We start from the raw sequence: 26,022 nt of genomic DNA on the forward strand, positions 1-26,022 counted from the left end.
TGTTTGTTAACTTTAATTATATCAAAGTACATTTTCTTGATGTTGCAGCATTTGATATACGAACGGACATTGATTCAAATCTTTTAAAATACCGAATGATGATGAATGAGAGGTGAGGATGGAGGAAAACGAACAGGGAGAGAGGTAATGGGAGGAAAAATAGTGACTAAAAACAGGAAAGATGGCCGAGGAAGCAGGAGAGCAGGGATAGAGGAAAAGATTAAAGGTGAAAAGGGACAGCTATGTGAAAAAGAGCTGAAGAGGAGATAAAGACGAAGGAAAATAAGAGATATAAATGCTTACCGAGGTGTGTGTGGAATAAATGCATCCACGCGCAGCATGTTGTGGTGGTTTATTCATAACTCACAAATGTTCTAAATTTGGTTTATTTTTGCTGTTGTAAAAAAAATGAAGAACATGTTTTTTTGTTTTTTATTATTATTACTTATAAGTTCATCCTAATAATAAAGTTTCTTTACATATCTTTTAAAGCTAACCTGGAAACAAGAAATATGGTTTGTTCTTGGTATAAATAAACTAAATATGCTATTTTACAGATAATAAAGATGCTGACAACTTTTTCTTAAATGTAAGTGTAAAAATAACGTCTCTTTTCCATTTTTTATATAAAAATGTAAATAAATTAACATTTTAAAATGTATTTATTTATTAGTGTCTGTAAGCATTGTATAAAAATGTCATTTTTAAAAAAATCAAATAATTATATTCGAACCAACAACATTCCCATCCTTCCCTCCTTATGCTGTAACCCCACCAGCTTCCCATCATGCACCTCAGTTCTGCCTCCATTGGTAATCAATGGGAGACTGGTAAAACCCAATCACCAGGGAATGAGGGAGGGTGATCAATAATTGCAGGAGGGCAGGAGGAGAAAGTGAACCACATAGAAGTGCTGTGGGAGAAAAGACAATCATATATATATATATATATATATATATATATATATATATATATACATACATATATATATATATATATATAAATGCATCTGAGTTCAGCCTCCAGTCTGAGTGAGCCTTCAAATTTCAAGAAGTTTCATGAAACAAAGGAATACTGGTGTAACAAGGGATGGAGAGGGGGGAGTCGGAGGTGAACACTGTCCTTACAGCAAATGTCGGGAGACTGAAAATCTGGGGAAATAATTGAAAACACAATTAAGTTGATAGAGAAAAAAGATTTGAGTCCTGAAACAGTGTCTGCCCTTCCAACCGGCCGAGTCCATCTGAAGGTTAAGTGTATTTTAGCGTCTTAAGACACAGACAGAGGAGCTATCTGCGCTCACCAGGAACGCTGGACTTCAATTAGACTGCGTGGGAGGGGGTCAGGGGGCGCCCACATGACAAACCACAAACCAACTGGATACAAAGTTTGAAAGAAAAAGAGATGAAGCAGAGTCAAGGTTTTTTCCTCCTGCACTTTCTGTCATGGAGGAAAAAGTCTTTGACATTTCTTGACATTCTAGACGTTTCTATGATTAACAAACCAACACCCAACTCAATCATCAGCGACACATATGGAGGATTTAAATAACGTTTGACCATGATGTGAAATGGTTTCTTCACTCCACATATCCACAGTGTTGTGAAAAGTGTTGCTTGTTTTGGAGAAATAAACATGATAAATGGCAAGAGACTGTCATTTTTGAGTTACCTCTTGGCTCCCTGTCACTGCCACTGTGTACTTCTTTTGGCCAAGCTGAACAACCAATCAGAGCACTGTTTCTGGCAGGTGGGACAATGAATCTGGCGATGGAGTTTGGCAATTGTGAAGGAGCAAATATACCAAAAACTCAACAAACACAGTAGTTCATGACTTTTCTGATGTGCCTGAATGCTGCTTGGTGTATGAGCTGTGGCAATATAATGACATTTAACCCTTTAAAGCCTGACCTGAGGAATAATGGGCAGAAAATTCTGATTTTATGAATCTAAAGTCTTGATTTGGCCCTTTATGAAATTGTAATAAGACAAAAAGTAATTTCAATATATGTACCATTTATTACTGTGTGGCATGTCTGAATTATAGTAAGGCAAAAAGGCATCCACCGGGGGCAGAAGAAAAGTATACAACAGGGCTCTGAGCAAAGTTTTTACCATAAAGTCCTGCAACAGGCCTCAGAAAACTATACGTTTTAAATATAATACATGGAGTTAAAGATTTGACACTAAATATCAATGTAGTGCAAAAACTTTGATCTGGTCAAATATGTCACCCGTTTAATGACACCTATTGATTTTTATTAAACATGGTTGGAAAGCCTGATTAATCACCTTTACTACCAAGTATAACTTGTAAGGATGGTGCTTCTGTGGAATGATCAACACAGCTAAATGTGTGGGTAGTGCACCCAAAAAATATCCTCAAATCCCCTGAATTTATATCCTGTTCAGCCTTGTTCAGAGATTTAGGTGCTGTCAGGTATGTGTCAGACACAGAAATATGACTGGTACCTGACGGATAAGGGCTGGGATGTTATTGCTGTTTGCAACGCATCTGCATACATATCATGTGGACACGCGTTTCTAGCATTCATCTGGCACTTGCATTGACGAGAGGTAACGTGTCCCATGCGCAAGTTACAATACTGACTTGAACACTAGAGGCGCTCATGCGCACATGAGCATGAACACAACAAATCTGAGGTAAACACAAAGGTGGATAGTTTTGAAGACCGTCTCTTGGACCTTGTCCGCAACTACCTGCATCTGTAGGATTTTTCCTATCCGATGAACAGTGATAAATACTTGTGCCTTAACAGATGGCAACAAATTGGAAGCAATTTGGGGACTGATGCCCCGAAAACACAATGTGACCGGTAGATTGACCTTTTCATTATTTCAGAGTCCAAGTGCTGTGTACTCCCCCTAGTGGTGACCTCCTGTATTGAGCATTTTTGCCGCGCTGTGCTTCCGTTGTTTGTAGCAAGTATAAACACAAACGTAGCAGAATGTTGACGTGTACGCTTGAGCTCACAGCCAGTATATCCCAGCCCTAAGACATATCCAAATGAAGTCCCTAACAGCAAAAAATTTATATCTGACAGTAAACCAAGGCAGGATCAGCCAGCTTTACAGGTTTCATATTCAGTCTGGTCATGGAGCTGAGGTGAAGACCTCCTGCTTCGAATGCAGCTGTAAGCTAATGGACGGGGGAGGGGTGGAAGCGCTGCTCATTAAGAAGAAGAAAACGTGATTTGCTCTGAAGTGTGCATCAATTTAATCCGTGTACCGTAAACCGTTTGTTTGGAACGCAAACTGCAATTAAATGAGTTAATATTTTTGTAATTAACCAATCATAATTAACGTGTTAAAATCTTACCACTAATACACACACTTATATATATATATATATATATATATATATATATATATATATATATATATATATATATATATAAAATACATTCAAATTATTTTAAGTCCATCATTATTAATCTGCAAATTGGCAGGTGAGGACATAGTCAGATATTAAATTATTTTGTTCTTGATCCCAAATTTACATTACCGTAGCAATAGTAGTGACATTTGCCCCCAATCACATTAACATTTCTTCACCTCACATTTTTGTTATATTCAGGTGATATTTAAAGCCCAAGGTCCTATTTTATCCTCCATTATCAATTATGAGTTTGTTTCACAGTTTAATTTACAATCTGACGGGTTTTTAATGCATTTAATATTTTCGCCACTCTGCTGCTGTCACATTCTGAAAAATGACTGGATGTTAATTCAACTAATGCAAACGGTGGACGGCCTCTGTCACACACCGTCTTCATAAAGGAGGAATTACTTTTTATTAAAGCTGATGCAGCTTAGTCACATTCTCCTCTTGTCCACCAATAAATCACAGTTATCAGAAAAAACGAGATTTCAATTCCAGCAAATGAAAAGCAGGAGAAGTCATTTTCCCAACAAAGGTGCACCAGGACAAAACAACAGGACTGAAGCCAGATTAAAACATCTTGCTTCTCTCTTTTTTGTCTTTTTCAGGGTTTTGTGATGAGTTTCTGATTTGATTTGAGGACTTAAAAACACAACCAGTTGCACATCTTAACACTATCCGACTCTAGTCAAGGTTCCACTGGAAGTAACCCATCATCGGGCCTCATTTATCAAGATGTTAAGAATCTTAAATTCTTTCACAGAGAAAGAATTTAAGATTTTCTTCAGAAATTTTTAGAGAAACAAATTCTTAGACTGCAAAATGATTTGCATGTTTGCTCTTAGACTGATAAATGTTGATCTCCTTGTAAATTACTACCCATTATTTGAAGGTAAACACCCAAAAATGTCCATAAGAGCTCATTTCTGTTAACTTTTCATGCATAAATAGGTACACCTGTTTCAAAAGTCAAACGTCTTCATCTCTATACGCCCATGTATATTTACTCACTAGAGGGCACTGCAGAGTTCAGAGTAATTTCTGAGTTCTGACGTCAGTTTTAATAGTAAAATAGCAAACATGGTGACAGTAGAGGAGATCATGATCATATACATTCTCAGAAAGAGACATAAAAAGAGGCAGTGCATGATGAGCAGGTGGTGCTCTGTGCAGCTATTAAACACATGGCAGCAACACGAACCATCCAACTTTTTTGGGACCCTTCCTATGGGTCACAATCCTACTGATCCACCCCAAAAGGGTGGAGCTTAACGTACTGCAATCCATTGATCGGTCAAAAGAATCATCACTTCCTTGTGTGACTTGGCAATAAGAACAAAACAGGAAAGCCAGAAAACAAGTGTCGAGTTTCAAAGATTCAATTCAAAGAAGGCGCTGCACTGCTATAAAATTATGTAGCTGATGTATCAACTGTTACCTGGCCATTACGCTGCCTACCAGGTAAATGTATGGTTGGCTGTGGAAACGCAACAGAAATCAGGATTACCAAAGCAAACCAAATTGTCCTGAACCGAGCCAGACCCATTGGTGGAAATGGGGCTATAGTGTGTTCCTGCGTTTGTTGAGACAAATAGTCGTTGGCAAGTCAAAGGAAACAGTGACAAAAACAATAATAGGCTAAATCTCAGTGTTAATCATTTAGTGCTAATGGTTTTATAATGGACGTATGACTGAGACCAGCAACGGTTTGGAAGATTGTTTTCTTATAAAGAAGCTCCGGCAGAGACAGTAACCCAGCCGTCAATCAGGCCAACCAGGTGTTTGGCTAGTGACCCAAGAAGCAAACCCCCGTCAGATGTTTCCATCAGTTTCTAGGATGCCAGTCTATAACACACACACACACACACACACACACACACACACACACACACACACACACACACACACACACACACACACACACACACACACACACACACACACACACCAAGGCCAGCGCTTTATCTGGCACATTTATAAACAGTGACACACACACATTTATATTGCCCCACCCCCACCATGCAGATATAATTACATTCTGTCCACTTAATAATAAGACAGGTACTCTTGGTGTGTGTGAGAAAGAAATGGAGACATTGTGTAAAATATTCTAACCAGGTGCACGTCACTGTATGAACACATGCTAATAAGCTAGCAGGTGTGCTAATACTAATATTTAGTATTAGCATGATTATTAGCATACAGTGATGTATTACCCTGTGCATTATGTTAGGTCAAACTGTACTATCGTAGTCTGTTTTACTCCTATACAAAGAATTATTCTGGATAAGTTGATCATGATGCATAAATTATCCATCATTTTACAGGGAGCAGGGAAACATTTTAAACCTGCAGGACACTGGCCCAAGAGGTCCGGAGATGGTCATACCTCCTATAGACTATTGGTACATTTCAATCATGACTTTTGCAGGCCCACATAAGGATGCTAACTAATTTAAGTACAGTGATTTACAATCCTTTAACAAAGTATTCACTGCAAACTCTGACATGCATCGACTAGATTCCTTTTGATCTCAACAAAACGTTCCCAGACCACTATTCTCAACATCCTTAGCTTGCTCTCCTTTTTACATGAGTTCATGAGGAACCTTGACGTAACCTCCATAATTCAAATTTCATCATTTGAACAGACAAAAACAAGACAAACGTTCTGTCAGGTCATGAAAAGCAACAAATATGATTAAATGCATTCAGTTGGACTGATAATGTGGATCATTTTACCAGAAAAATATGTGTCTGGTGGAAATTCTGATTGGCTGGTAACTTAAGGAATCAAAACAGCTAATTTAGAGCACATTTGCCCTAGGACATGATAGTATAAGATGCTATGAAGTTAGCGTAATATATGTTATCTATGCATACAGATGAATGCTATACTACCAACCACAAGTCTCTTTTTTTGTTTATTATTTTATCATATATATATATATATATATATATATATATATACAATTACATTTGTAATATTTATTGTTTATTTTTTAGAAAGACAGCATATTTAGTTATTAGAGTATAATAATAAAATATATTTGACTAATTAAAACACTTTAACCAAAGATTAAATCACTATTCTACACTATACATTCTAAATACATTACACTTTATTGTAATACTCTTCACTGTACAATGCAATAACATAATGTTTGAAGGAAAGTGTTTAAGAAAACAGAAAGACATTCCTGTACATGATTAATATTTAATTAGTTAATATATAATATATTGATTATTATATTTTGGCTCTTCTACCTGTAATACAGTAATGCTCCCATGAACCAGCTGGGTCCTTGCTGCGTAACAAAGCAGAGACACAATCACAGGAAACAATCCGAGTTGCAGCTCAGAACATTTATCTCTCCATAAGTTCAATCTGTTCTGGAGAGAAATGTGATCTGACCCAACCAACCCCCCAGGCCTGGATATTAGATCAGCCGGCGGGCTCTGAGTTTCAGCTAAACAAATCACAACCGGGCTAATGACACAGAGAGGTAAGGGTCAGCCTGACCTCTGACTTCTGACCTCTATCAGTGCACCCGCTGACCCCGAGGACAGCTATGGAGGGGCAGATAAAGAAGGGAGAAATAGAAGAAAAAATAAATCTGTTCATCCTTTGGATCCTTCCCCATCCCCAAACAGAAAGAAGAACTGATAAAGAGGGATGCAAATTCAATATTTTTGAATGGAAACACAAAACATAAAAATAAGTTTGCAATTTTGTACAAAAATAAGAAGCTACAGCTACAGGCAGGCATTTAATTTCCACCTGACAGGAATGACTCAGAGACAGAGGAAATGATCCTCCCTCAGTTGGTGGAGCCAGCCTTCCCTCTAGTGTATAACCACAAAACCATTTCTTCTATCTATCTATCTATCTATCTATCTATCTATCTATCTGTCTGTCTGTCTGTCTGTCTGTCTGTCTGTCTGTCTGTCTGTCTGTCTGTCTGTCTGTCTGTCTGTCTGTCTGTCTGTCTGTCTGTCTGTCTGTCTGTCTGTCTATCTAACGCATGCACAGCATCTGTCATTTATGACAGCGAGACGTGGAGATTTCTAAAAGTAAGCTGGCTCCCTCTACGGATGGATTTGAGGGGGTCATACTGGTGGGGGATGAGCATGTTTAACTACCTGGTGAGGGGGTCAACATTTGCACTTTTCTTGGACAACAAACGTTACTGTTCCGGTGGTCTCTGTCGTTGTACAGCGCTTCATGGCCGCCTCCTCCTCTCCCCCTCTCTCCTGTTTTGAATCATGACGGCTGTTGGTGATCAGCTGATCTGCTTTTCTGTAGTTAGTACTGTTGCGTTTGTTTCTCGTTCAGCTGAAAAGTAAGAAACTAGCAGTTCACAGTTCAAACTGGCACAAAATTGGAACAACAGCCCTAACTTGTTTTTTACAATACAGGCGTTTTTAACAAATCTTTCTGTTTTCCGTTTCTATTTACTGCTAAAAACTAAATAAAATAATGGCTTTAATCACTTGGAATCATTTCTGTCACTTATACTGACAGAGAGAGAGAGTGAGAGAGAGAGAAGTGTGTTGAAGGAAGATGATGTGGGTCCTAATGACATCCCTTGACACTGCTGGGGACATAATTACGGCATGCGCTCAGCAGGTTTACGGTTGTGTGTGTGAATGTGTGTGTGCGTCTGTCTTCGGGTCTGGGAGGCATTGCAGCTGTGTCACTGAGCAACAAATGTCGTATCCTGAACTCTGTATGTGTGACCGTGAAGACAACAGACTGATGTGATGAGTCTATCGCCGTGGAAACAGCCTGCAGCCAAGTGATTGTACCGCTGTCGACACCTCTGTCCTTTTCTCTCTGTCTCCTCTTCTCCTCTCGTTTTCCTCTCCATCCCTCCAGATTTTCTCCTCTAAAAGAAGTCATTCCTCTAATTCACTCAAGATCTAGCCCAAAAATTTCTTGTTTCTCTTTCTCAATATTTTCATATAAAAATGTTTGAGTGACAATAAATTCATACCTTTAATGCAACCATTGTGTGTGTCTGAGGCATCTAAGAGATTTAATACTGCAGAGACCAAAGGGAGAAAAACAGGGCTGTCAATCAGCAAAACAGGAGCTGTGAGCTGGCTGGCTGGCTGGATGGGTGGATGGATGGATGGATGGATGGATGGATGGATGGATGGATGGACTATATTGTGTTTTGTAGAGGACAACATGTCTTTGTCTTCCATAGTTACACTTCCAGGGAAATGTGACAAAGAAATGGAGGTGCTAAATAGGTGTTTGTACCTGTGGTGCAGGTGTCAGTCATTTCCAGGGCAGAAGGGTTTCTCACCTTATTCCATGTGTGTGCACAACACACTAAACTGCTTTTAACAGCGCAACAGTGTTACACACCTGCACTGATTCAGAAAGGAGACACAGACCATGTTTAACCTACATACAGAGTCACTGGAGCACAACAACAGGAATCAGCTGCAGATGAATCATATATGAACTTTTTGTGTTTGTAGAATGACACCAGATGAGGCTCCACAGGCCACTGGGGATTCAGATCCTTCATTTTACACCGCAAACACTTCAGTTACTTTTAGGTGAAATGTGACCTTTTGAAACCTCACCATGTCCCTCATCCTGGAATAAAGTTTCATGATATTTCTGTCTTTTGATATGTTCACCAAGAGATATAAAGTGATCAAAGAGTTTATGTTTTTACAGACTTGGTGGTTTCTGCCTGTTTTTAGTCTTGTATTAAAACATCTTGAATAGAAGATATAGAATATAGAGAAGAACATTAAACTTTAAGATGAGGAAGATGCTGTGAGAGGCTCCAGGTGATGTTCTGGCAATCCATACAGCTCAGGGTTTGGATCCCTTCCCTATGACTATTATCATGCTGCCATAGCCCGGGCGGTGAGGACAGCTCAGGGGATTTTGGGCCGCCTTCTACCAGATATGGACTCCATCTACACCACCCGAGTCTGCAACGTATTGCAGCCGACTCCACCCACCCGGGCAATGTACTGTTTGTACAGCTTATGTATATATATATATATATATATATATATATATATATATATATATACATATACATATACATATACATATACATATACATATACATATATATATATAGTCTCCAGTTCACTAATCTTTGAGGTTTGCATGCCTTTTAAAATCACATCAAAGTTTTGAGGGCTCTCTTGGCTTAGCACACATAAATAAGAAAATAGAAATATAACCTAATGACAAGAATGATCTTACTCTCAAATGTAAGTTGCTTTTGATTAAAGCGTCTGCTAAATGACTGTAGAATAGAATAGAATGAGATAGATTTAAAAAACAAAAAAATTTTAGCCATGTATTTAGAGGCATTGTGGAAGGTCCAGAGCGCCTCTTGCAGCTCCAGAGTCACAGGTTGGAGACCCCTGATGTAGTGTTTGTAAACCAAAATTTACTGCATTTTCTTTATATAGCCGTAGGCCTTCTTTTAAAGGAAAGAGATATTTTGCGATTAATCGCAGCATGCCATGCGATTAATCGCGATTAAAAATTCAAATCATTGCCCAGCACTAATATATATATATATATATATATATATATATATATATATATATATATATACATACATATGTACATATATGTTACAGGTGCATCATCCACAAATGTTATGGATTCTTTCCAGAATTTTACACACACTACTAAAACACAAAATAATTTCCCTCTCTTGTCATTAGCTGACAATAACAACAATTGTTTTTGTCATTGTAGGAAGAATTTAATGTTTTTGCTTGCTGCAGCTGAATTCCAGCCAAAAATATCAACCATTTCAATGTATCTACTGTAGTCTACAGCAACAGGCCGGTTAGGCAAATTATTCAGTTGTAGGTCTGTGCAAGGAGCAGATCAGAGCTGCAATGATACCTAAATCAAAATGTTTTAACTAACACTCTACGAAATCTGCAATGCAGCACCTTCCTTCTGGGCTGTGCTGTGATAAATGTGTTTCTTATTTGTACGTTATTCAGACATCAATGCTTTATTTCTCTAATTTTCTTGATTTTAAGACTTGAACTTGAACTTAAGAACATGAGGCTAAACCACAAATGTCCTGAAATGCTTCTGAATGATGTTTGGCTTTCTTTTGTTTGTTTCTTTTAGGGCTATAATGATGCTCCTACCTGCTGTGATGTCATCATCAGTAACGTCCATCTCCTCCTCAGGAGCCTTGGTTTCTATAGGCTGAGCCTCAGAAGGGGGCGGGGCTGGAGGTGAGGGTTCGGTGGCTGTCCCAGCTGAGGAAAGAGAGGAAGAACAGTTCAGTTAATACTTCTACCACTAATAATAATAATATTACTAATAATAACAATAATAATAATAACAATAATAATACATTTTATTTGAAAAGTGCCTTTCAAGACACACAAAGACACCGTACAAAAAAAACAAAACCAAACAAAAAAAAAAAAAAAAAAAAACAGAGAATAAGCATAAAATTCAAGGATAAAAACACAAGATAAATGAGAAAAGTAAATACATAAATAAAAACTGATGAGTGATGAAGAGCAAATAGCTATGTGGGATAGGCAATTTTGAACAAGTAAGTTTTGAGTCTGGATTTGAAAAGAGGAAGGGAGCTGATATCAGGAGGTAAAGACTTTCATGGCCGGAGAGCAGAGCAGCTGAAAGCCCTGCTCCCCACAGTGGTGAGGAGAAGGGACAGAAAGAAAGCAGGAGGATCTGAGAGAACTGCTAATACTGAATATTAGCGGTATTATTATGCATCTTTGAGGTAAAGACGCTCATTATAATGTGTTTCTGTGTTGGTCTTCATTATTAGGCTTTATTGGTTAAGCAACCAGTAAAGGTTTATTGGGTCTTCCTGTTATCTAGAGGATTAATTGAAGACCCCCCCACCCACACACACACACACACATCCATATTTAGTGTTTTCATTTAGCTCTTATCTCTCTATTGCCAATTACGAGTGGCTTTTCATTAGAGGTTAGGGCTAATGAATGGTGCCACGCTAATGAATGAAGCAACTAAAGGTAACAGAGTCAGGAAATGTCTGGGAAAGCACCCACTTAATGAATTAATAGATTCACACACTCTTATTAAATGTCTCTCCAGCTAGAGATGTGTATTCGTTTGTCAGACACTATATCCAGTTACTAAAAAAATAAATAAATAAACAAACAACATCACACAGAAACCCCATTACACCAATTAAAAAAAACTGTAATTACACTGTGTGTAATTACATTGATAAATCCTGGTTAACACAATGCTTCAAGTTCCAATTAACCTGCTCAGATACACTGCCGACAGCTTAACATAATGACTTTATTTCACACACACATGAACATACAGACTCTGACAGAAGGCCGATATGCTGCCTGATTGCAGATTATTCATCTGGAACATTAAAAGTGATAAAAACTTAATTGGACTTAATTAAAACATAACTGATGTTTAACTGTGGCCTAACAAAAGGCCAGCTGGGGTTGTTTCTATACAGATTAACTTTGTGACTGTAATGCTTCATGTCCAAAAGTCAGCTCCAAATATAAAAACAGAGGAAAAATCATTTCCTGACATGTGGAACTTTGGCTAGAAGCAAACCAGGAAAAGGTGACCAAAGGAATGAACTTAGAGATACTTAGAAATACAGACTTTATCTATGTACAAGATTTATTGAACAGACAGACGGAAAACAACAGCAACAGAAAAACCAGACAACCAGCTGGTACACCTGTAAAACACCATGACAAAAAACATCCTATGGCCTCTGTAAGAAAACAAAACAATCATCAGGAGCACCTACATGAAGTTAAACTGAAAGCAACATGAGTAACAACCAAGCAGCAACCTCTGGCGGTGAAATGTGAAGCCTATGTGGAAGTGCAAAATATTGCATTTCACCCTCATCCACTAGGGGCTGGTTATAAAAACAAAGACCAACTTCACAGCAGAAATAAACATGTTTAAAGCCTGGTACAAAAAAACATTTTAGGATTAATAGGTCAAGTTTACCTTCATGACAACTGTGAGGGGGGTGAATTTTTTTCTAACTCATCCGTTTGGATGTTATTTAATCTTGAAATTCGGTATAATTAGGGGAGTGTCCTTCTGATTGACATGTATCCAATATCCACAGCAAGAAGGGAGAGTGTAGCATAAACCGCGGTTTTTAGCCGGCTAACAGTGCGCCTTAGCTTTAACCCGCCTACCGTCATTAGCCGGTTAGCTCATGTTAGATCCGAGTTGGCTCAGTTAGCTCTTAGCTACAGGCAGCTCGGGGTTTGATAGACGTCAATCATCCACCCCCACGCTCGCAACCCCTTTGAGCTCCGCTACTTTGCCTTTGGATGCAGAAGAAGTTGCATGTCGGCTATTTGGAAATATTTCAGTTACAAGAGAGATAAGACATACTTTATTCATCCCCAACAGGGAAAATTCAGGTGTCCAGCATCATACAATGATTTTCATAATCAAGCACTCTCACTACCATACAAAACCACAACATGATTATAACATGACAGCAGTAAATAAAATAAGTTAAAAACTACTATCAATAATAATAAGGTGCACATTAATATGATTTATTGTGGAGTCTTATAGCGGCAGGAATAACAACAACCTGAGCCTCTTAGTCCTGCAGCGTATTTACATTTTCGTAGCTCTGACAGATGTCTCCGTCCTATACAAACAACTCCTGTATTAGATCCATCATCAACAACCCCAAAATTGGACTTACCTACAACTTTTAGAATGGCTCTTTTAAATGTAAGATCATTATCAAATAAATCTTTTATTATTAATGATCTGATTTTAGATAATAACATTGACTGTCTCTTTTTGACAGAAACTTGGCTTGGCGCTGATGCATCAGTTATTCTCACCGAGGCTTCCCCACCAGATTTTAATTTTTTATTTTCTATCAGGGGAGGTAAGAGGGGTGGTGGAACAGCTTCAATTGCTCAACGGTCATTATTCGCACAACCAGTAATATTGACAAACTATTCTTCATTTGAGCATCATTCCTTTGTTTTTAGCAATCCGCCTATTTTAGCTATAACAGTTTATAGACCACCAAATCCTCCCTCTGGTTTCATTAAAGAATTTTCTGAGTTCTTATCTACCATACATATCAAATACAACAAGATTTTAATAACTGGTGATTTTAACCTACACATCGACAATAGTGGTAATCCCCATACCAGTGAATTTTTAAACCTTTTAAATAATATGGATTTTAAGCAGTACGTCACACAGTGTACACACAACAGGGGACACACCCTGGACTTGGTCATAACCTACGGCCTGTCCACCAGTGTGTCCTCTGTTGTTGACCTGGCTGTGTCAGACCACTACTGTGTATTTTTTAACATCACCAGTTTTAGCAAGCGGCAGGCCCCGGTGAGAACTGTGAGGAAACGGCATATTAATTCTGAAGTGGCTGCAAATTTTATTGACATTTTAAATCGAACTCCTGCTCAGATTTTATCTGCATCATGTGATTTTACTGTAGATAATTTTAACAAAAGACTGGCATCTGCCATTGACTCAGTAGCTCCACTTAAAACAAAAACATTAAAAACACAATCAAAAACTCCATGGAGAAATGAAGAAATTAGAAAATTGAAAAAAGGCTCCAGGAGAGCTGAAAGAAAATGGAGAAAAACCAAACTCACAATACATTATGAAATCTTACGTGAACAACTCAAAAATTACAATAAAACTGTTAAAGAGGCAAGAACACACTACTTCTCAAACCTAATTACAGATAACAAAAACAACCCCCAATTCCTTTTTAAAACCATCGACCTTTTAATAAATACTGGGGTTAACAAGTCCACCATGCCGCCATCAGCCAACGCATGTGAGAACTTTGCATGTCACTTCAGAAGTAAAATCAATGCTATTAGATCCAGTCTTGTATCACAACAAAATTTTAGTTTTAACAGATCTGAAGCATTGTTTTTAGCCAAAGAAACACTGGAGAGTTTTGTCCTGGTTGATGCAGAGATGCTTGGTCGAGTTTTCTCCCAGCTAAACCCAACAACCTGCCTTTTAGACCCCATTCCCACATCTCTTTTAAAAACATTTTATGGTTTCTTCGAGTCTGAGCTTTTAAATATTGTAAACTGCTCTCTTCAGACAGGTGTCTTCCCATCTGCCTGTAAAACAGCTGTGGTGCGGCCTCTTCTGAAGAAGAGTAATTTAGACTGCAACATCCTTGACAACTACAGACCTGTATCCAATCTACCATTTTTAAGTAAAATTATAGAAAAGGTTGTTTATACTCAATTACATGGGTTTTTAAACAAACACAATATTTTAGAAAAGTATCAGTCTGGTTTTAGGACAAACCACAGTACCGAGACGGCCCTTTTAAAGATTGTCAGTGACCTTAGACGTAATTTGGACTCTCAGAAACTTACTGTACTGGTGCTACTTGATCTTAGTGCTGCTTTTGATACAGTGGACCACCAGATTTTATTAGACAGACTGAGAAGTCTGGTGGGCCTCTCAGGTACTGTTCTTAACTGGTTTTACTCCTATCTGGCTGATTGAAAGTTCTTGGTGAGTATGGATACATGCTCTTCAGGAATCTATGACATAAAATGTGGGGTTCCCCAAGGCTCAATTTTAGGCCCAATACTTTTTAATCTTTACATGTTGCCACTTGGGGACGTCATCAGGAGACACGGCATTGATTTTCACAGCTATGCTGATGATACACAGCTTTACATCGCCGTGTCTCCTGATGACCTAGAGCCAGTTAACACCCTTTTAAACTGTATTTTAGACATAAAGTCATGGATGGCAGTGAATTTCTTGCAGCTCAACCAGGACAAAACTGAGGTTTTAGTCATCGGTCCTGAAGACAAGAGAGAGATAATTTCCTGCAGACTGAAAAACTTCAAACCCTCTCAGTGTGTGAGAAATCTGGGTGTCCTTTTTGACTCTGAGCTGAATTTTATTTCACACATCAGAAATGTCACAAAGACAGGCTTTTATCATCTTAAAAACATCGCCAGAGTTCGCCCATTTCTCTCTCTTGCCAGCACGGAGGTACTAATGCATGCTTTTATTTCCAGCAGGCTAGATTATTGTAATGCCCTGCTCTCTGGTCTTCCCAAAAAGTCTATTTCTAGTTCACAGTTACTGCAAAACTCGGCAGCACGAGTTCTGACGAGGACCGGGGGGCAGGAACACATTACACCGGTTTTAAAATCGCTGCATTGGCTCCCCGTGCGCTTCAGGATTGATTTTAAGGTTCTCTTACTTGTTTATAAATGTCGTAATGGTCTTGGGCCTTCTTATTTATCTGACATGTTTTCAAATTATGAGCCCTCGCGGACCCTGAGGTCCTCTGGTACCGGCCTTTTAACTATTCCCAAAGTTAGATCTAAAACACACGGTGAGGCCTCGTTTCATCATTTTGGTCCTCAACTGTGGAACAGCCTGCCAGAGAGCCTCAGGGCTGCAGAGACTGTTGATGTTTTTAAGAAGAGGCTCAAGACCTTCCTTTTTAGTTTAGCCTTTTGATTTGACTTTATTCATTTTCTGTTATTTATCTCACCTTATCTTATCTTATCTGTCTCATTTATCTATTTTATTTTATTATATTTTATTATAGCTTCTTAACTGTTTCCCTATTTTAGATGTAGCCTCTTAACTGTTTCCCTATTTTATCGTTGTTTTAACTGTTTAAACATTTTTAACTCCAGTGTTTCTTTATGGGGATCCTAAACTCTGGGAGTCAAGCCTGCTTGGTCTGCCCTCTGCAAACATGACTTGACTGGCTCCTGGTGTGAATGGGTCCCCAAAAAAAAAATGCTGTTTCCTCACAGCAGCGCCAAGCCAGAGACAGATATTAGGAGTTTGTGTGTGTGTGTGTGTGTGTGTGTGTGGATGGGTGAGGGGGGGTGGGTGGGAGGTGTTTAATCTGTCACATAACTGGGTGTGTAAATGGCTTATTGTTTTTGTTCTGTGATTTTCTTTTTTCATTTTAATATGCATTCATTTATACTATGTAAAGCACTTTGTGTTGCCTTTGCATGAAAAGCGCTTTATAAATAAAATTTGATTTGATTTGATTTGATGGAGAAGAGTCGGTCACTGCAACTGCTTCTCTGGGCGACCACGGTGTCATGCAGGGGATGACTACTGTTCCTGAGGATGGCCTGCATCTTCCTCCTAATGTGCTCTCCAAAAGTTCTCCAACAGAGTTCACCCCCCCTCCCCATCACTGACACACACTTCCTGACCAGTTTGCCGTGCTGTTTCTCCCCTCTGGCCATCATGCAGTTCCTCCACCACACAACAGCTAAAAATACAGCATTGGCAACAACTGCCTGATAGAAGAGGTACAAAATTTCATTGCTGACTTCAAAGGATTTAAGCTTCCTGAGCAAGAGTCTGCTCTGTCCTTTCTTGTATGCTGCATCTGCATGGACCGACCAGTCCAGCTTATGATCCAGGTGGAAACCCAGATATTTATAAGTCTGGACCACTTCATTGTAGGTGATGTGCCTGCTGCCTCCCAATATCCACCACCATCTCTTTGGTTTTAGATGTATTGAGGATTAGTCCATTGCACCTGCACCATTGTGTAAAGTCTAAGATGACCCTCCTACATTCGCCCTCACCTCCTCCCTTCACACACCATAGCCGTATCATCCGAGTCTTTCTGTATGTGGCATGATGGAGACCTGTAGGCAAAGTCTGATGTATACAGAGTGAAGAGCAAAGGGTATAACACCGTTCCTTGTGGAGCTCCAATGTTGGTGCTCACGGTCTTCGAGATCGAACTCCCCAGCTTGACATACTGTGGCCACTCTGTCAGGTATTACTGATCCACTCAACGAAGGCAGGCTACATGCACAAATCCTCAAGTTTGCCTTTCAGGATCTGAGGCTGGATAGTATTGAATGCACTCGAGAAATTAAAAAACATTACCCTTACGATACCCAGAGCTATCGAGAAAAGAGAGGGCCCGGTGAAGCATGTACAAGATGGCAACGGCCGCCCTCGTGTTCTCTCGATAGGCAAACTGTAATGGATCTAGTGCCTTCTGCAGTTGTGCCCCCAGGATCCAGAGGAGGAGCCTTTCAAGAGACTTCATGATTACAGACGTCAGGGCCACTGGTCTGTAATCCTTAATGCAGGACAACCTCCCGTCATTAGGCACTGGCACAATGCAGGATGTCTTCCACTGGCTCAGCACATAACTCGTATGTATGCTCCAGTTGAAGAGCGTGTGCAGAGGCACAGCCAGCTCTGCAGCACAGTCCTTCAGAAGCCAAGGTGTTATTCCGTCACCTCATCCACAGTGAAACAATCACAACGGGATGCCCCATCAGCAGAGGATGGAGTGGGCAGGAGGCAGTAGCAGAGGTGGAACAGCTGCTGGGTGAAGCTGGACAGGAGGCAGCAGCATAGGTGGACCAGCTGCTGGGTGGAGCTGGACAGGAGGCAGCAGCAGAGGTGTGCTGATGTCTGTGGATGGTTGTTCCACCTCTGCTACTGCCTCCTGTCCTGCTCCACCCAGCGGCTGTTCCACCTTTGCTGCTGCCTCACCATGACAGAAAAACATCAATACACATTTCAGTCTGAACATGGTCTAATTCTGGTTAGCTTGTGTTGATGTAGGTCTCAGCCTCCTCTGCACACACATCTACAACCTATAATTCAACTACAGAAGTGAGATACAGGAGTGAGGGGGAAGTGGAGGAGGCGTGGATGAATTGGAGAGTCGGGTGGGGGGGTCTGCTGCAAGGTCAAGCTTGTCATGTCAGCCATGACACATAGCTCCCAGCATGCCTTGTTAACCTCCAGGACCTCCTCCTCCTCCTCTCTGCTTTGGGCTCTATCGGCTCCTGCTCAAATCATCAGCTTTGTGTTCTTCGGTCTCTCGTCTTTTGCTGCTTCAAATTCTTTTATTAATTTCCAAGTCAAAAGTCAATGTTTGATGATAATGTAAAAAAATGTAAATTTGAAGACAGAAATGTTCTCAACCTGTTCAGAATCTGTTTTCTCCACCTAATCACCAATAGCTATATTTCAATACTTAAGAAAACAACATTTGTTTTGTGTTTGTCGATAAACTGGATAAAGTTTGCCAGCTGCTTTGACAGGGTCCAAACTGCAAGAGTTTTACAGTTTTCCTCGATTGCTAAGACACATTTCTCGAAAGCTTCTCTCCTTTTCTCCAAACTGTGAACACAATTTTCAAGCTACATTCACAAAGCCTCAGACCCTTGTTGCAAAACCAAACTTTCACCTCAAAACAGTTCAATCTGTGCCCAAAACTATATATATATATATATATATATATATATATTATATATATATATATACACACACATATATATGCTTTTCTGTTTATAAACCACTTAATACTGACCTATTAATACTCAAGCACCTAACTTGAGTGATGAACCAGAGTTCTTTCCATATTTAGATATTTGACCTGGTTACAGATGGTTACAAAGACACATAGTTTGCCTACATTTCTTTAAAAATATCTATAAAAATCCCAAAGATAATGCAGGCTGGTGTATCAAAGTCTATTTTGCACCAACAAGGTTAGTGATGTTCACAGGTTTTCAATACAGTGAGTCCCCAGGACCCACAGGTGGCAATTTGAGTGGGTCCCGGGGATATTCAGTGGGTCCCCAAATAGAAAAAATGTCCTTTTCTTTCTTATATTCTTGTATTTCTAACATTTAGTGTTAAACTCCTTTGATAGTGGTATGCTATGACAAGGGTATAATTAACAAACATCTAATGTATGTAAATTAAATAAATAAAAATTCCAAATCTAAAAACGTCACATACCAATAACAAATACCACTGATGTGAAATATTAACACACATCAATCATTCCATAAACCAGTTACTCTGGTTTATACTCTGGAATATTACTCTTCATGTAACTGATGCCAATATTTTTTGTTTCTTTTTGTTTTGTTTTGTTTTTTTCCATTAACACAAACCAATCAAACAACAGGCACCATAAACAACAAATTATGATTCAATGTGTAAATCTATAAAATTTAATGTGGCAGTGACACAGTTTGCATTCTGGCTGTTGGCATTTTATTTTATTTAATTGTCTCCTCCTCCACTCGCCTCCCCTGCTCCTGCTTGTCAAACATTCAGTGCAAATATGAAGATGTAGTTTTTTTATCAGTAGCTGGTCGTTTAAGTTCCCAAGAATTCAGCGGAATCGCCCTTTACACATCTGGCAAATCGCAGTGTTGTTTATGTGTTTTAGAGAAGTTCTTACTGACATTACTGTTGTCGGCCGGAAACCAACCAATCAGAGGATGATACTCGTCAGCCACAATTTCCGCCTCCAAAGTCTCAAAACTCTTCGCAATATGTTTTAAGTGGCGGGTACTAATTTACTTGTTTTCAAGCAGGCTGCTTTTGGAACTAAAGAAAGGCCATACACTGCATGCTGTGTTCACATGCAGAGCGTGTGTCTGACAGCAGAGTAGCTCATGCTGCTGCTTCTGGAAGGGACAATGCAGGTTCTAGTAAGAGATTTTGACATTCACGTGAAACAATTTAATTCTCTGCACTTTGAAGGCGTGCAGCTAACAATATAGCCGTGGCAGCTGAGTCAACGTAGGGGAAACATGGAAGTTTCTTTTGCAAGTTGCTGTGATTTTAGACATGAGATGTTGTTCACAATGTCTTGTTTTTTTATGGGAAAAATTAAGTGCGTTTGTGGGATCCATTGATAGTGAGTTTGCTGCGTCCTTTTAGATTTGAATTCATCAGGGACGGAGGACGCCTACCTAGCAACATCACTGCAAGGGGATTACCAAAAAGCTACTAGTCAAAAGAAAAGAGGGCATTTCTCAGCTTTGTGTGCAGCAAGTCCATCAAAAAAAAATGAGGAAACTCTCCATAGAAGTGTGGCTGGGAAGGGAAAGGGGGAGGAAAGGCTGAGGTCTGCCAAATGATTAAAAAGCTGGACTGAAAAAGCAGGAGTAACAGGTCTGATGGAGGGATGAATCTTTCCCAGAGTCCAGCCCTCAACATTACTGAAGCAGAACTGAACAAAAGGCAGCCAACATCCAAAGAAGATCTATGGAAAGTCCTTCAAGAAGTCTGGAGAACTTTTCCTGAAGACTAAAGAAATTACAAGTAAGCCTCTCTAAGAGGGACTGAGGAAGAAAAAAGAAGGTCAAGCCCGTTAGAAATGTAGACACAAATGGTTCAGTAAATTGCTTCATCTATTTCCATTTCACCGGCAATATGCCCTCCTGAACAAAATGTTAAGACCAGGAGAAGAAGTACAAAGATTCACATTTTGTGCTGGTAAAGCTTCGAAATGCAAAAACCAAGAAACAGAAAAAGTTTATTAAAACTGGTCCTGCACGCTCACTTCTTGACAATTTCTCAGAGTTTTTGACATCTAATATTAAATTAGAAAGCATTTTGATCTGGGTGACTGCAATCTTCACATTGATGATCCCTCATGATCAATAGCAAGCTCACTCAGCGTTTATCTCTAATCTTGTTTCTTGTAATAAGAAAAATCCAAAAGTCTTGCTTGGCACTACTGAAAACACTGTTGCACCCGCAGCTCTTCATGTGCCTGTATACTCAGGAGGACTGTAATAACTTTCTGAATTTTTTCGTGAACATAGTACAAGATATTAGGTCCAGTATTTATAAGTGTTTGTTAGAATGACTTTTCACCCATGTGCTCTTGGTCTTCCTTCACTCCTGTCAGCCTACAGGACGTGATAGCTTTAGTGGGAAAGATGGAACCATCTTCGAGCCCTGCTGACATTGTTTGAACATCACGGTTCTTTAAAACTTTTCACGTTGTCGGCCCCTGTTTGGTAAACTAAATAATCTCTTGCTTAAAATCTGGCACAGTCCCCAGCCACTTCAAATATGCTGTGGTAAACTCAGAGCCTAAAAACTACAGGTCCATATCAAAACTCTATTTGTTTCCAAAGTTTTGGTAAAGGTAGTGGCAGACCAGCTGACGTCCTTTATGGAGCAGCATCATTTCTATGCTCATTTTCAACCAGCTTTTCAGAAAATGCTCCACTGAAGCTGCTCTAGTGAAAGTTTCCAGTGATGTGACAATGGCTGCTGACACAGTTTTGGTTTTACTTGATTTAACAACTGCTTTTAATACTGTAGATCACAGTAGACTGATAAATCGACTTGAATAAGAGATGAGATTTTCTGGATGTGTCCTCCAGTGGTTTTCCTCATGTATATGAGGAAGAAATTTTAATATTGTTATCAACAATTACTCTGATGTGTCCAACCTGTCTTGTAGAGTTGCACAGGGTTCTGTTCTTGGTCCTGTTTTGTTTTTGTTGTACCTGATGCCTCTTGGTCAGCTGATTCATGGATTTAAAAATGTGTCCTATCACTTTTACGTTGATGATATTCAGTTGTATTTATTTCAGTGAAACAGAGTTTCACTTTTTATCTGTGCTCCTGGAATCCTGGTCCTGCTCCTGGTCTGGCATCAAAAACTGGCTCTCTTCAGGTAAATTAAAGCAAAAAAGAAACTGATCATTGCTCCCGGTTAAAAAGATCCCCCTGATCAAAAACTATCTTGGTGCTCTGGGCTCGTCTGTCCTTGGGGTTGTGTTTGATCAAGTTTTGTCTTTGGAGGGTCATTCCCGACAGCTGACCAAAACTTGTTTTTATCATTTGATATCTATCTTTCAAGTTAGAAGAATGTTGTCAAAATCAGATCTTGAAATGATCTCATCTCGTATTGACTATTGTAATTCTGTTTTCATTTTTTCCAATAAGGAGACTCTCAGAAGACTTTCGTTAAGAGCAGAACTCTGCCGCCCGGCTATTAACAGGTACGCCCAGAATCTTATCAACACTTCACTGGCTTCCAGGTCAGGCTTCCATGGTTTTGTATTGACTTTAAAATTTTAGTTTCACTTTTCGGGGCGTCCCAGTATATTGTCATCTTGCCTACTCCTCAGGGCGCACCCTTCGGTCTTCAGGCCAGAGCCTCCTAAAGGTCTCAAAGACCTGTTTTAAAACCCAGAGAGGCCTGGCTTTTCAGGCTGTAGCCCCCAAACTCTGGAATGACTTGTCCCTGTCCCTCCATGGACTCTTTTGAAAAACAGTTGAATACTATTTTATTCAGGAAAGCTTTTTGTTTTGTTTTGCACCCATTTTATGCACAGCACTTTGTGATTTGTATCTGTAAAAAACACTATAAATAAACTTTACCTACAAAAAAAAAAAACACAAAAAGCAAACACACAAACAAAAAAAAACAGCTCCTATCCATAGAAGCGCCACATGCAGGACTTCAACAATTACAATACAATACAAAAACACCTAAAATGCCTATGATGATACTGTTGTGGTTTCTCCCTTCAGCCCTGCTGGTTGAGATAAAGCCACATCACAACTGCTGGAGGAGTCAAGGAATTGCTGCTTATGTATTATGTATTTTACTGTATGTTCACAGGTAAAACTATAAACTACAAGTAAATTAGAAATTTGAAAAGGAAAAAGAAGCAGCAAGAATAAAAGTATATGAAATGGTGAGATAAATGTAAGTAGGAGGTGCTGAGAGGATGGAGGGAAAACAAAGAAGAGATGAGGAGGAAGATGTCTAACGACAGCAGGCCGATGAGTGGGTGATCGATGCAGACAAACCTAGCACATGGCAGAGAATGGAAAATGGTGCCTGCTGCTTGGTGATCAAAGAAAAAGCTGCACAGTTTGACCTTTAAAATGGTGTGTGATCATGCATGTGTGAGGGCAAACAATGCTGTGGGCCTTTTCTTTTTAATCAAGTGTGTGTGAACGTAGGTATCTTTACGGTGCATTTTATCCATTTCCATCCTCCCAGCCTACAGCCTAGACCTCACCTGCTCACCCCGCCACAGTCCCAAAGGGTCTTGTTTGATTGTTTGAACATCTGGGCAGCAAGTTTTGGATGGGTGGGTTTCAAGACATGGTCAGTGCTTCCAGCTGTTGTTCACCAAGAAACTGGTCCATGTGAGCAGATTTCAGTTAATCCTCTTCACCTTCTTCCAGTCTTTATTAGATGTATCAACACACACAGCAGTGATATCAGAAATGGTGCTGAGAGTTTTTTTTCTTCATTTAGTCTCTCTTTTCAAGTGGAGGTTAACAACTTGTGGGTCCTTTGTGTTAAAGCCTTTTAAACACTTTCAGGAGCTGAAAGGTCAGCCTCATGCTGCGACAGCAGAGCTATGTGACTGCCTCAGCTCAGTGACATTTCCTCAACACTAAAGCCTAATGGATAAATACAGGTATCTGCCTTCAAATACCAACCACGCTCCGAAGGACTGGGGCAAAGAGAGAAGGAAGAGAGTGACTGTGAAGGCCCAGAGGACAACAGATATAGAGTTCACAATGTGAAATAAGTCTTCACTCATCTTACACTCACTAGCCACTTCATCAGGTGCACCGTGATAGTACCAGGTTGGACTCCTTTTTCTACCAGAACTGCCTTAATTCTTGGTGTCATAGATTGAACAAGTTGTTGGAAACCTTCCTCAGAGGTTTTCTCCATACTGACATGACAGCATCACACAGCTGCTGCAGGTTTGTCGGCTGCATTCCATGATGAGAATCTCCCGTTCCACCACATCCTAAAGCTGCTCTACTGGACTGAGATCTGGTGTCTGTGGAGGCCGTTGGAGTCCAGTGAACTCATCGTCATGTTCTAGAAAGCAGGTGGAGATGATCTGAGCTTTGTGACATGGTGCATTATCCTGCTGGAAGTAGCATCAGAAGATGCAAAACTGTGGTCATAAAGGGATGGACATCCATCACACCAGCAGCAGCCTGAAGCGTTGATCCAAGGCAGGAAGGTCCACGTTTTCATGATGTTTCCACCAAATTCTGACCCTACCATCTGAATGTGTGAGGGCTCAATATAAAGTCATAAAGATTTTGCAGATGTAAATGAACGTTTGCGAATAATTAGGCCCGAGCACCGAAGGCGGTGCGAAGGCCTGTTGTAATTGCTCCGTTTTTTCCTTATTCTTCTTCTTCTTATTATTCTTCTTCTCAAAAGTAAATCGCATGGTAGGGGACCTGAACATGCGTGAAAACGCGCCTAGTTTTGCGTACCCCCCCAAAGGAATGCGTAAATTTACGTATTTTGGGGTGCTTGGGACTGTTCGGGCAAAATTGAATGAGTGCGCCACCTATTTATGATGCCCCGCCACTGCATGTCATCAGTCTTTATAAAAATCGCTACATGTATTCCAAATGTTTGGGCGAACAAAAAATCCTCTTGGAGTAACAGCCTAAAACCAACAGGAAGTCGGCCATTTTGGGTCAAATTCGCCATTTTGGCGTTTTACTGAAATTTTCAAAATCTATCTCCTCCTAGAGATTTCATCATAACGCTACCAAAATAGCTCAGGATGTTCAGAAGGCATGTGTCTTTAAAAGTTATTGAAAGTTTTCTAATAGGAGAAAGGGCATGGAGGGGGTGGGGCCTCAATGTTTGACGTCTCGCCGTGAAGAACGAAAGTGATATAACTTCCACATAAAACAATATATCTGAACCAAAATGGCCATGTATGATGCCAGTCCCACCCTGAACACATCTACATGTCAATATTTGGGTTATGAATTGGCCACGCCCCCTGGCGACAGTAAATCATGGTTTTTACTCAGAGAGCCACTTATTTGAGGTTTTGGACACAACCAGGTCCAAACTGGGTGAGACAGCAGAAAACAAGTTGGTGATGACATCCAGTGAGAACTATTGCTCTACACTGCAGGGCGAGACCGTGGCGCAATGGCGAACTTTGATAAGACGCCATGACATCATAAATCACTATAAATCCCTCAATTCTGATCCAATCCCCATCAGACTTGCAGCGATTAATCAGGGTCCGGCCCTGAACAGATCCATATGACCAATTCCAGACAAGCCCTAAGCCCCGCCCATTTTCAACAGGAAGTGCTTTTTGTCAGACGCCGGGGTCCATCTCCTCAGGAATAAAACCTACACACTTGAAAGTGCTTCACAACAGGTCAAACCCTTTCATGATATCACAATAAAAATCTCAAGTTCCTTTGCCAAACGTAACCATGGCGAATAGTGGTCCGACGCCATCAAACAGGAAGTACTTGAAACTGACCCATTGTAACGTTGATCTCCACCAAACTTGTCAGGAAGAAGTGCAGTCAGGTCGGGAACTCAGTGGCATTGACATATGCTGCAAAAATTGCAATATGGCTCAATAGCGCCCCCTACAAATATTTAATTGATCATATCTGCCCACTACATTGAGCGATATGGCTGAAATCCGGTATATTGATAGAACTTGGAAGGATGTACAAAAAAGCCTCTTGGACCTAAATGATATCTTCAACAGGAAGTCGGCCATTTTGAAAAAAGTGTCATTTCTGGGGTCATTTTTGCCTGTTTCTTTGCCTTGCATTTGAACGAACTCCTCCTACAGATTTTATCGTATTTACCTCAAACTCAGTCTGAACACTCCAGAGGCATGTGTGTTCAAAAGTTATTGAAAATTTTCTAATAGGAGGTGGCGTTCAGCGGCGGCGCCTCATCAAGTTTTGATGTTTTGCCATCATGCACAGAATCGATTATTTCT

The 26,022-nt window shown here is 39.9% G+C and overlaps 1 protein-coding gene across 3 annotated transcripts in view; it reads right to left on the reverse strand.

Moving 5' to 3' along the window:
* Window positions 1-26,022, reverse strand: part of LOC121629944 (WD repeat-containing protein 7) — a 165,461-nt gene that overhangs the window by 66,749 nt on the left and 72,690 nt on the right. For all 3 annotated transcript variants that reach the window (XM_041969889.1, XM_041969890.1, XM_041969888.1), the window contains one exon: window positions 10,564-10,677. In XM_041969889.1, coding sequence (XP_041825823.1) covers window positions 10,564-10,677 — 114 coding nt within the window. The remainder of the gene's footprint in view (window positions 1-10,563; window positions 10,678-26,022) is intronic.

Source organism: Melanotaenia boesemani, chromosome 19 (genome assembly GCF_017639745.1).
Source record: "Melanotaenia boesemani isolate fMelBoe1 chromosome 19, fMelBoe1.pri, whole genome shotgun sequence".
NCBI classification, from domain to species: domain Eukaryota; kingdom Metazoa; phylum Chordata; class Actinopteri; order Atheriniformes; family Melanotaeniidae; genus Melanotaenia; species Melanotaenia boesemani.